General features: G+C 47.8%; 1 protein-coding gene across 1 annotated transcript; it reads right to left on the reverse strand.

The window, feature by feature from the left end:
- Window positions 1-969: 969 nt before the first annotated feature.
- LOC104307751 (cytochrome P450 2W1) lies at window positions 970-11006 on the reverse strand. Its single transcript, XM_054180363.1, has 9 exons — window positions 10809-11006; window positions 8133-8295; window positions 5781-5930; window positions 5530-5687; window positions 3955-4128; window positions 2867-3008; window positions 2289-2473; window positions 1649-1790; window positions 970-1160 (listed from the first exon to the last, which is right to left on the reverse strand). Exons 1-9 carry the CDS (start codon window positions 11004-11006, stop codon window positions 970-972), a joined length of 1503 nt encoding a protein of 500 aa, XP_054036338.1.
- Between the last annotated feature and the right edge of the window lie 1376 nt (window positions 11007-12382).

Consider the following 12382-nt stretch of genomic DNA (forward strand, 5'->3'; position numbering starts at 1 on the left):
ATAGCTGGTTTCAACAGCAGGAGCATCTCAAACACCAGATTGATTGCTGGTGATGGCTTTTAACATCACCCAGGAGGTCTGAGTAGAGGAATGGTGTTTGCTGCTATTGAACAAGGGCAGAAAAGACAGAGATGCAAAAAACCTAGAAATGAGTCTAGTTTATTTTCCTGTATCGTTAGCCTTTTATGATTAGTTGTTGCTATAAATACCAAGTGGCCTTATGACTTAGCGAGCTTAGAAATGTAGGTCTTGTTTCATTCTGACTGTGAAGCAATGTTGAACTTGGTGGTAGCAGCACTTGCTTATCTGAACAGGTTTGCAGACTCTTGGGCATCTTTCAGGACATTGTTTCAAGCCAGAAATAACTTTGTCCTCCCATCACATGAATCAATCTGTTGTTTACTCCCGGGGTTTGACTTGACTCGTTAGCCTGGTAGGACTTTCATAGAAGCTATGGGTAATCAGGGAGCTTGGAAAAGTTCAGGAGGCACCTATGGCTGGTTCAAGTGCACCCACAGTGTATTTCTGTGGCTTTCAGCAAATGGCAATGCACCTTTCCTCATGATTTTGGGCAGATTTTTGGGAGGAAGCTCACTGCTTTGCCACAGGAGCCTGGGTGTCATACCTGCTACTCATGGGCTGTATCCCCTTCACCAGACCATCTCCTTGGTCTCTCCATTGTCTCCATGCACAATCTGTCTTGAGAAGCAGCATGTGACTGTTGACCATGATCATGGTTTCTAACTGATCATAGGCACTTCCTCACAGCACAGGAGCAAAGGAGGGGGTCAGCAACTTATGGGGCAGATGAAGTGGTGGACAGAGTGGAGTAGGAATGGATGGAGATGGTGGGAAGGGGATGTAAAAGATGGTGATGTGGCAGGATGGGGGATGGTTGAGTCCTAGCAGAGCTAAGTTGGGTGTAAGCAGCTTCCCCACTTGCTGGGCTGCTCTTCAGCAAGGCTGCGCTTATTCACGCAGGACAGCACAGGTTGCCTGAGGCTGAGGCCTTAATGTGAAAGTCGTCTGAGGGACAGTAAGGTCCAAGTCAGCCTCTGAAACTCCTGGCTGGGGTTGAAAAGTGAATGTCTGCAGCAGCCCTACGAAGAAGACAAACAGCTCCATCTTGGCAAGGCTTTCTCCAATGCAGTTCCTTCGCCCTGCAGACGAAAGCAATGTGTTTACTCGGTGGAAAGATGAAACCAGAATGTTTGCCATGGATGTGTTAGCATCTGAGATGTTGTAACAGAAGCAGGAGTAACACCTTGAAACACACCAGAGCCTTTTGGAGGAGAGGAGCCCATGTTGCCAGAGGCTGCCATCCCAGTGACACTGGCACAATGTGCCTCCCTGGTCTCTTTTGTCACAGCCACCTGCAGCAGCGAGTCACAGCCATGTTACAGGGTTAGTATGCATTTATGATGTCCCCTATCCTTCCAGCCCTCTCAGCATCTTTAACTCCTTCTCTTTGAAAAGCAGCCTGATAGAATAATGCCATCTCTCCCAAAGTGGAATGGTGTGGAACTCACTTTTCCTGGGGATTTTATCCTATCATCTTCCTTTGGAAAAGACTCTTTTTCTTCTTTCCTACCCTCCTCTTTATGCTATGGTCCTGCCTCAGCTCTCTACAGATCAGCACCTTAGTTACCTGTGGAGAAGGGCAGGAAGGCCTCTCTCTTTACAAAATTCCCTTCAGCATCAAGGAAGTGATTGGGGTTGAACTCATGTGGTGTCTCCCACTGTGTCTTATCCAGCAGCACGGAGGTGAGTGATGGGATTACAATTATACCCTGGAAGAGAAGGATGTGAAGGCACAAAAGACAGCAAAAGTGCTCTGTTTTGGCTCATTTTGTGACACAGACTTTGGTGGCCCTGGGGTAGGTGGAGAGGATTTTATCCCATCAGCCAATAGAGGAGTCAGTGAGATTTTCCCAGCAGTGCCAGGGACTGAAGCCAAACCCCAGGAGATGCTGTGAAAACCTCAAGCAGAGGGTCAGATCCTGTGAGTTCTTTGGCAGATACTTCACTGTGCAGATGGCATCAAGGAGGTAAATCAGGGTCATTCATGGAGTGAGGAAGTCCTGAGCATGAGAGGGACTGAACTGAGTCTACAATACCAGTCTCCCTGGACTCAACAGTCACTGGAGAGGAAGAAACTCTTCTGGGAGTGACTTTGGATGCTTCCTTTGGGCTACAGTCCTTACAATTCCCTCTAAAGAAACCAATCTTTAATGGCACTAGCAAACATTTGGAGGGTGGTGTGCTCCTGGAATGGAACAGTCACCTACCTTGGGGAGGAAGTAGCCCCTGAAGTGGGTGTCCACAGCAGTGCAGCGGGGCACATGGGGCAGGAGGGTGACGAACCTCTGCACCTCGTGTAGCACCGCGTTTGTAAAGGGCATGTTCTTCCGATCCTCGTACGTGGCCCAGCTGCCCGCCTTGACAGTTCTCCCAATCTCCTCCTGCACCTTTTCTGGAAAGAATAAACAAAAGGGATGTACCCCAGCAAGGAAGCCAACTCCCTCCTTGAATTCACTTTTGGTAAAAGGGTGTTTTTTCCAGGGTCTGAAGGGAGAGGATTCTTGAATCAGCAGCCTGGGGCTCCCTGCTCTATTTCTAGTTCAGGCACATGGATGGGTTGTCTCCTCAGCATCACACACTGATTCCATTCATCCAATCTCCCACCAAGGCAAAGGGACTATTTTGTTGTGACTTTGATCAGTATCTAATTACATCAGGTGTTCATAACGACAGAGAGATGGGATTCAGCTCTTAAGGGAGAAGAGCAGCTGTGGATGTGATGTGTGGATGTCTCCCCTCCCCATATCAGCCATGCCACAGATGGACCATACTGAAAGGAGCTCACTTTGAATCGCTGGGTATTTCATCATCAGCAGGATGGACCATTGGAGTGTTGTGGCTATGGTCTCTGTTCCTGCCATGACCAGGTCGAGTATGGATGCCATTAAGTTGTCATCATGGAAGAGGCTGTCTTTCTTGTTTTTCTCCTTGAAAAATGCAAGTGGTAAGAAAGGTCTTAAACTCATCAGTCTTAGCATTCAGCAAGCTTGAGAAACACTGCATATAGCCTACAACACTGTGTCGTGACACTGTGAATGCACAGCGTGCACCACAGATGGGAACACCAAGGATGGAAGGCTTGGAGTGGGATTTTGGTTCAACAGCCACCTCCATCGAAAAGTAGGCTGAAGCCTCAGGGCCAGATGCTGTTCATGGACTCAGCCTCACAGGTTTGGAAAGAGCCTGGTCTCTGCTCTGTACAGGAGATTCAGCTAACCTTAGTTCCAAGGGACTCCTCCTGCTCAAAGGTAGGTTTGGTTCTCCAACAATGTTCAAAATGACCTTTTAGGCCATTTCTGCAGGGCTCCAGAACTCTACTGACCCCTTCTTCACTTAACTCAGTAGAATACTTAGTGTCTAAGGTTGGCCCAGATCCAGCTGGAAAGCATAAACCCCTCAGAACCCAAGTATTCTGTGTTGAATGAAATCAACTGATGTGTGAAACTGCCAAGTCTCTGCTAAACTGAGATGAAGGGCAGGTCTAGAGCTTGCACTGAGGATTTATCATTCAAGTACTTTAAGTGTATCATTCATCTTGGGGCAATGTTATCGATGATTAATTGATTTGTCATAGAAGGAAAGGCAGAGTCAGCTTTCATGTGAATTCCTGCATTTTCTATTAGGGAATAAGTTGCTGATCTCTCTTTATCAGGGTTGCTGTTTCAGGAGTGGACTGAGCCAGTGGCTTTCATATCAATTTTGACAGAAAAAATCTCTGTAGTAAATTGCAGCAACTGCAAGAGACTGGCATCTGCTTTCAGCACCAGTAGAATAGCAGCATTCATGATGTGGCAGAAATCAGAACTTAGCAACTGTTTTAGCTAGAAAAATCCAAAGGAGGCATTGCAAAGAGTCCACAGGGCAGCCAAATACCTCTTGCTGCTTGAATATCAGGGCATCGATGTAGCTCCTCACGCTGTTCTCATTGACGTCCTCCCTGCTTGCCTTCATGTATTGCCTTAAAATGGCACGCACGTCTTCTATTTTGCTGAGCATGATCTTGTGGGTTTTGAAGAGAAATCCAAGGAATGGGTAGAAATTGAAATACTAAAGGGGTTGGAAAAGAGAAGCATTAAGTCTGCAGAAACAGCAGCATGCTTAAGCAGCACGACGCAGCAGTTGAGTTTTGTTTTGGTGCAGTAGGAGCTTAGCATCCCAGGGGCATCCTGGGCAGATTTTCACTGGAGGGCTTTGCAAACTTTGAGCCTGCCTTTAGTACTACCCAAGTTTAAGCATTTATGCTGGTGTGTGGCAACAGATCTACCAGTAGCAACTGGGTCAGCCTCTGAACAGCTGGGGCTCCAATGTGCTAGGCCACCAGCCAGTTGAGACCAGTATGAGAATAGAATAGAATAGAATAGAATAGAATAGAATAGAATAGACCAGACCAGACCAGACCAGGTTGGAAGAGACCTTCAAGATCATTGTGTCCAACCTATCATCCAACACCACCTAATCAACTAAACCATGGAACCAAGCATCCTGTCAAGCCTCGCCCTGAACACCCCCAGCGATGGCGACCCCACCACCTCCTCGGGCAGCCCATTCCAATGGGCAATCACTCTCTTAGTTAGCTTTTCCCAACATTACTTGTGAAGGACTGGGTGTGAGAGTTTGAAGAGAAACCAAATTTTCCTGGCATTCTCCAAGGAACCATTTTTAGAGCAGTCTGTGAAATTGCTCTCACTTAGACACTTAAGCCCTATGAGGAGGGAGCTGGGATTGTTTAGCCTGGAGAAGAGGAGGCTCAGGGGAGACCTTATTGCTCTTTACAGCTGTCTGAAGGGAGGTTGTAGACAGGTGGGGGTTGGTCTCTTCTCCTAGGCAACCAGCACCAGAACAAGAGGACACAGTCTCAAACTCTGCCAGGGGAAAGTTTAGGCTCAAGGTGAGGAGAAAGTTCTTCACAGAGTTGTTAGCCATTGGAATGTGCTGCCCAGGGAGGTGGTGGAGTCACCGTCCCTGGAGGTGTTCAAAAAGGGATTGGATGTGGCACTTGAAGCCATGGTTTGGTCGTCATGAGGCACTGGGTGACAGGTTGGACTTGATGATCTTTGAGGTCATTTCCAACCTTATTGGTTCTATGATTCTATGATCAACACTGAGTGTGTGCTTATAAAACACTTTTTAGACACTGAATGTGTCTTTAGAAAGGCAAAGAAAGCCTTGGTGGTGCAATTGTGTTGAAAAGGAAAACCAAAATCATCTGTGGAGAACTTAACATAGTTAAGTTCTCATTTCTGCTCCACACAAATGTGCAGGCTGGTTCAAAGGGAGAGTAGCAAGGTGAGAACCTGGCAGCACATTTATGGTGACCTAGGTGGTATGTAGAGAACTGTCATATTTCAGGTGTAATGGCTGGTTCTGAATGTTTGAAAACAGCTGAACTTGGTCCTGTGGCTCACAAACGTAATGTGTCAGTGTTAATCTGTGGGACAGGTTACTTACATTCAAATATGGAGATCCCAGAAGAATCATAATTTCATCTATGAGTCTTAAGAGAGTGAGAAATGTGGGGTCCTTATAATCAAACCTATCCCCAAAGAGCAGGATGAAGGTGATGTTGATTGGAGCGCAGTTGAAGGAGGGCAGGCTAAAAGGTTCCCCTGCCAAGGGAGGAGGATGGAAGTGTTAGTGAGATGTTGCAGCAGCAGCGATGCCCACGAGGCTATACAGCACCCTGCTGGTCTCCAGCTCACCGTTGAAGGATTTGATCATCTCAACAAGGAAGTGAAGCTCCTCGAAAATCCTCCCTTCGATCACTTTCTTCCCCATGCCCAGGTTGCGCATGCTGGATACGGTGAACCGTCGAGTTGTCCTCCACAGCTCCCCGATAGAGAAGAACAGACCTGGGGAGGCCATGAGACAGCTCTGCTGGGCTCATGTGTGGAGGAGCCCCACCACAGGAAACAATACAGGGGACCGGATGAGGAGGGCTCTCCACAACTGTTTCTGCTGCCCAGTTTCCCCTGGATTTGAGGACTAAGGGTCTCCTATTTCTGTGTGCTCCATCCCATCCCTGTGTCCTCTCAGCTGCTTTCTCCCAGTCTTACTGAACCTGCTGTTTGGGAAAAAGAAGCTCCCACCCAACCCAGTCTTCCCCAGCCCTCTCCTGAGTGCAAGAGAATGGTATGGCTTTCAGACCAGCTGTAGAGCTGGGGAGAGATGCAAGTCTCGGTCAGTCGTATAACCTTTCTGACCTTGTTTGGTTGGCTGTAGAGCTGGGGACAGACACTGGTCTCAGACAATCATATAACCTTTCTGGTCTCATTTGGTTGTGAGCCTAGGGCCTCAAGCAACAACTTTGTATCTTTGAGGCTTCACTTTGTCCTATTCCAGCCATAAAGCTGGGGTTGCTTAGCCTGGAGAAGAGGATGCTCGGGGGAGATCTTATTGCTGTCTACAGCTACCTCAAGGGAGGTTGTAGCCAGGTGGGGGCTGGTCTCTTCTCCCAGGCAACCAGCACCAGAACAAGAGGACACAGTCTCAAGCTGCACCAGGGGAGGTTTAGGCTGGATGTTAGGAAGAAGTTTTTCATAGAAAGAGTGATTGGCCATTGGAATGTGCTGCCCAGGGAGGTGGTGGAGTCACCATCACTGGAGGTGTTTAGGAAGAGACTGGATGGGGTGCTTGGTGCCATGGTTTAATTGATTAGATGATGTTGGGTGATAGGTTGGACTTGATGATCTCAAAGGTCTTTTCCAACCTGGTTAATTCTATTCTATTCTATTCTATTCTATTCTATTCTATTCTATTCTATTCTATTCTATTCTATTCTCTATTCTATTCTATTCTAAAGGTATTTCATCTGTGTGAGATGGGATCATTCAGGCTCCTCAACCCTGACCAAGCTGATCTGTTTTATGGAGATTCCCAGCAACACTGTATTTTCAGCAAATATATTGTAGAATCATAGAATTGTTAGGGTTGGAAGGGACCCCAAGGATCATCTAATTCCAAACCCTCTGCCATGGGCAGGGACACTTCACACTAGATCAAGTTGCTCAGAGCCACATCCAGCCTGGCCTTAAAAACCTGTGTGTGTTTGTTTGTTTGTTTTTCCTTAGTCCAGGCACTTTCACCTGGATAATTCATTGTCTGCAAACAGCTTTGGACTCAACAAATTGGTTTGTTGGGGGTTTTTTTGAGAGAAGTGGGGAAAAAAGTTTCACTGGAAAATTTGTGAGCATTGGTGCTTAATAGCCCCTGTGAATTTACAGCTCTGGGTCACCTCTAAGTGGCTCAGACTTGGGCTGAGAAGGTAAGTGTGAAAGGACTTATAGTGCAATACTCAGGCTCTCCCTCAGGAACACTTTGCATGTAAATTAGCTCTGGAAAAGGCTTTTCTCCCCATCGATATTCCTTTCTTTATGTAGCAATAAATGAATCTATTGATAATTATGGCTGGGTAATTTAATTTCAGATTGTAAGCTCAACTTCAGCCTCTGACCAGCATATAAATCTGCCTTTTGGGTGGTCAAAGCTAAAGCCTCAGCTGAAACTGAGGATGGACAAACAAGGCAGTTGTTTGGGAGGGCAAATTTCTAGCCTTCAGCCTATTGCTTCTGCCTGAACCTGTTTCACTTGGTTCTCCCAACAGCCTGTGTGAGGGGGTCAAGGCTCAGGGTGCTGATTATGCCCCAAACTGTGGAACCTGGCAGTGGAAGAATGGGGAAAAACCCTACAGCTCCAAACAGCCAAACCAGTTAGTCCAAAGCCTCCTGAAACCACAGAGGTAGGTTTGTAAAGGTAGTGGTGGTGGAGATAGTCTCATTGGCATCTTATGGAAACTGACCCCAGGCTTTCCACGGTGCCTTTAAAAATCTCACTCCTCACCCCTGAGTGTTTAGGATGTGGATCAGCCTCAAGTGCACGAGCGAAAAATTAAGGTAGGGGAAGGCCAGGAGAGCGAGGAAAGCCAAAAGCTTTCTGTCAGCTTGGCTGCAGGTGGGCGCAAGGGGGGTGTTGAAAAGCCAGGCTGTGGGGATGCACAGTTTGGCCGGCACTAAGCGCCGGCCCGCCCGCCCGCCCCCCGCTGCTTGCTCTAGTACCGTTTCCGTTCTGAATTTGGTCAAATATTGGGATGGATGGTCTGTCTACAAACTCCTCTGTGTAGTTCACAAGCGCCTCCCGCACCACTTCGTACCCGGTCAGGACCACAACTTTCTGGAACCCGAAGTGGAGGGTGAAGATGGGGCCGTATTGTTCCGCGAGCTGAAAGAGAGGTGAGCTGTGATGGTCAGGAAAGGATGGAGCATGCCCGGGGCAAGCACCCACTGCTTTCTGGCAGGACACCCACTGCTTTCTGGCAGGACACCCACTGCTTTCTGGCAGGACACCCACTGCTTTCTGGCAGGACCTGCTGTGTCCCAGTGCCCTGCTGGGAGCGGCCGCGGAACCGCTACCTGCAGAACAGCACCTGTGAGGTGGAGCTCAGCATAGTCAGACATGAAGTATTTCACATGCATGCCTGGCTGGCATCCGTATGGATTTCAGCCTTCTTGCCATGAAAGAACCCCCCACCCCCACCCCCATCCTTGCAATACTGATCTGATTTCACTGAAAAGTTAAAAAATAAATGACAAACCAAAGGAAAAAAACCCAACACCTAGAATCAAAGACTGGACCTCAAATGACAACAGGAGTTGGCACACCGGAGAAAGATGGGAACAGAAGACATTTCAGTGTAAATGGTGATGCTGTCACACAGAAAAGCTTTGGGACCTCATACCAAAGTGCCCCTGCATCCCTGCTACAAGACCAGAGGAGCTGTTTGCCCCATGCCAGGCATTTAGTGTACCCTGGATGACCACAGGCTGTAAATCCATGCCCCTCTGCCCAGACCTGCCTTTGGTATCTATAGGTCAGCTGTACACAGCAGGGAAACCCACAGCAGGAGCAGGATGCTGCCCAAACTGCTGGCTGACTCTGTGCTTGTACTCAAAGTGATGTCCCTTTTGCACTGAGAAGGCTTGGGCTGTAGAGGCACAGAGAAGTGATTTTTTTTTCACTGCCACACACCTCAAGACAAATTCTCTGCAGCTGCCTGCCAAAGCTGTACCTTGCTGGGTGGTTTTCAAAGGCAATGCAGTGCATAGTGGAGCTGAAAATCCCTCCCAGAGCATGAAGTCCTACTGGCCTGTCCTGTATGTGTCCCTGAAGCTGCTGTGCTGTGTGCGGGTCCCCACTCCTCTTTGCCAAGGACAGGGGCTGTGGCAGAGCAAGGAGGCTGACGGGGGAATCCTTGCTCCCTAAGGACCATGATATCTGAGCCTGCATTCTGCAAGGGTGAGACTGTCGTGTCCCTCCACCTCCTGCCCGTGTACCTCCTTAGTGCTGCATTAGGGACTCTGGGAGGCTGACTACTTCTGCCTCCCACTGCCCCATGGCCACCGCTGCATCTTGCTCCCTGGTAGCTTGAAAAGGTACTCAGGGATAGTCAAGAAGAAGCTGGGCTGGAGCAAGGTGATGGGAAGTACAAATCTGCTGTTGGAGTGAGCACAGTGTATACATGCAGCCTCAGCCTCTGCCAGCTCCACCAGCAGCGCTTGGACACCCCATCAGGGCCCCAGCCAACAAATGCCGGTGCCTGCTGCTCAATGTAATCACCATTTTTTTGCTCTCTGTGGGGTGAGATGGAGGGATAAGCCCTCTGGAGTAATCCCAACATAAAGGCAAACATAGGCAATCCCAGAAATAGCCTAGCAGGTGATTGAAAGCATGAGGAGGTAATTCCAAACCACTGTTCAGAGGCTGCAGCAACGTCTGCCCAGCCCTGCTGGGTAAACTGTCCCCAACCCTGACATCGCCCATAACACCACCAGGTGCTGGGAGCCTCACCCCATGGCAGGGCTAGCCCATGCTTGGCTGCTGCCAGAGCCCCACCAGTGTTTGCCGAGCACCGGTGCCGCGGGAGCCGTGCTGATGCCTGGTCATGAACCACGGCTGTCTGTTTGCTCACTCTCTCCCTGACCCTGCCGCAGGTCGGTCCCCAGGTGCTGTCTGCTAAGGAGAGGACGGAGTGCCCAGCAGTCTGGCATAAACACCCTGGGCTGTGCCAGCCTCATCTTGCACGGAAGAACAGATTACCACCACAAGTTGGGTAAGTTGTCTTGATTACAGGTTAATGGAAGAGCTTCCAGGCTCTGCTTCCTTAGCACAACTTCTCCATCCCTCTCTTGTACCTCCATCTGGATTTCAATGTGTATCCAGTTCCAGAGGGAAGCGGGATTTGCAATGGGGCATCTGGACGTGGCCTTCTCCAAAGCAGTTTTGGGGTCACTGCTTCGTGGAGTTCCCCTCTCCAGTTCTCCAGGGCAGAGGGGAGGGAAGCAATTTCACTTCATGTTAGGTATGTCCTAATGCCTTAAAACATTTGCCAGTGCCCAAGCTGTCAACATAATATATCAAACCCCACAAGCAGCATATAACTTCATGTGCATCATCACAATTACATGAAGAAATCCCATATCACCCAGAGGTCCTTTTGTTTTTTCAATGGTTGGTCACTCAGACATGACATTGAATCAACAAAGACATTTGCCAGAAGCCCAGAAAAATATTGCAAAGCCATTTTCACACTTTCCCAATTAAGCTTGAATTAAAGAAGGGGGAAAAAAGGACAAAGGTTCTCAATTATATATCCCAAGTAGCTTTAACATCTATGAGGGTCTGGATTTGGGGGTGGGGGGGAGGGGAAGGTGGGAGAGGAGGGTTTTTTGTCCTACCTTCATTAGTGATTTATCTTGCCTTCTAAGATCCACCAAGTGCAGGTTACCAATGATCGGAAGAGGAGTTGGACCAGGAGGAAACTTAAAAGCTGAATATTTATAGCTGGTCGAAAAATGGAGCGCAGCTAATAACGCTGCTGCACACAGCAGGCAAATTAGTGTAGGATCAGAGAGAAATGAAATTAAAAAAGACATCTTTTTTTGTTTGTTTAATTATATATATATATATATTTAGTAGTAGTAATCTAGGGTTGGTTTTTTTTTTTTGGGGGGGGGGGGTTGGTTAGAAGCAATAAAAGTGCAGTGGCACTGTTCAGTTTCTGCCAGCTGGCTTTCTGTTTGCTCTCTGCGATTGCTACAAGCACTCGATTCTTATTAAGGTTTGTGGAGTACCTAAATAAATACAGCATACTCCACCCTCTTTAAACACCTCAGAGAATGTGGTCTAAGCAGTTTGCAAAGCCTGTCCAGAAGTAAAGAGAGTTTCAAATTACAAACCCATGCATGTGTGTGCAAGAACATATACATGGGAAAAGGTGCTTGGCATTCCTCTATAACCTCCTCCTCCCCCTGGGACCTCAAGGTCCTTTATTAGCAGTACTATGACCCTCCAAACACTCTGCTGATACAGAGTAAGTGAGAAGGTTTCTTTGAATCCTATCAGGAACCTCCAGATTCAGGTTTGGGTAGGGTTGGAGATCTCTGGGTTGCTAGAGGGGAAAAAATAATCTTGTTATGGGAGACTTTAACTTTCTTGATGTCAAGTGGAGATGAAAGGTTGTTAATCATGGTAAAGCCATGTATCCCTGGGGGGGTTGCAGCCATAAACTTCTTCATAAAGTTGTCTCAGAACAGCCCAGAAAATAGGTGATTTCAGACTTTGTGTCTGAAGCAGAGGACAAGTAATAGCTAGCCATGGCAAATTAGCTTGGATCAAGTGATCATGAGTGGATTCACGAGTGGGATGGAAGGACAAAATTAGATTTGAAACTTCTGAGAGGATTCTTCATTTTGCAAGAGCAGCTTCGAAGAGAGAAGAGGTTAATGAAGTTAATGAAGCCAGCTGGCTTGGCAGGCTTCAGAAGGGGAACGAGACAGGGGAACAGAATTATTTTGAGTCAAAGGCACTAAATACCTGGAGCTTGCTTAAAGTTTTAGATCTTGGACACAAAGAATTGATATCTGTGGTGACAAATCATGGGTGTCAGGAGGATATTAGAAATAAACAGCCCCAGCAATAGTGTAAGGGAAAATAAAACCCCAGTGAGATGGTTCAGGGAAGAAAGAGCTGTTCTACACAGTCAGGAAGCACGAGGCTAAAGGTACAGTTGTCCATCATATAAAGGATATAGATCGTATAAAGGCCATTATGCAGCAAATATGGGTCCTCAGCCTTGCAAATGCAAAGAAAGTAGGGAAGGAAGTGGCTCTGATTTGAATTGGAGCATAGCTACGGTTGGTCCCAGAGCAAACAGCTGCTTGGCTGCGCGCTGGAGCTGCCGGTGTTGTATGGAGATGTTACAGCACAAGCAGCTGCCCAGAAACAGCAGTGAGTCTGTTGCAACATTTCT

The sequence above is a fragment of the Dryobates pubescens genome, chromosome 4, assembly GCF_014839835.1.
Source record: "Dryobates pubescens isolate bDryPub1 chromosome 4, bDryPub1.pri, whole genome shotgun sequence".
NCBI lineage: Eukaryota > Metazoa > Chordata > Aves > Piciformes > Picidae > Dryobates > Dryobates pubescens.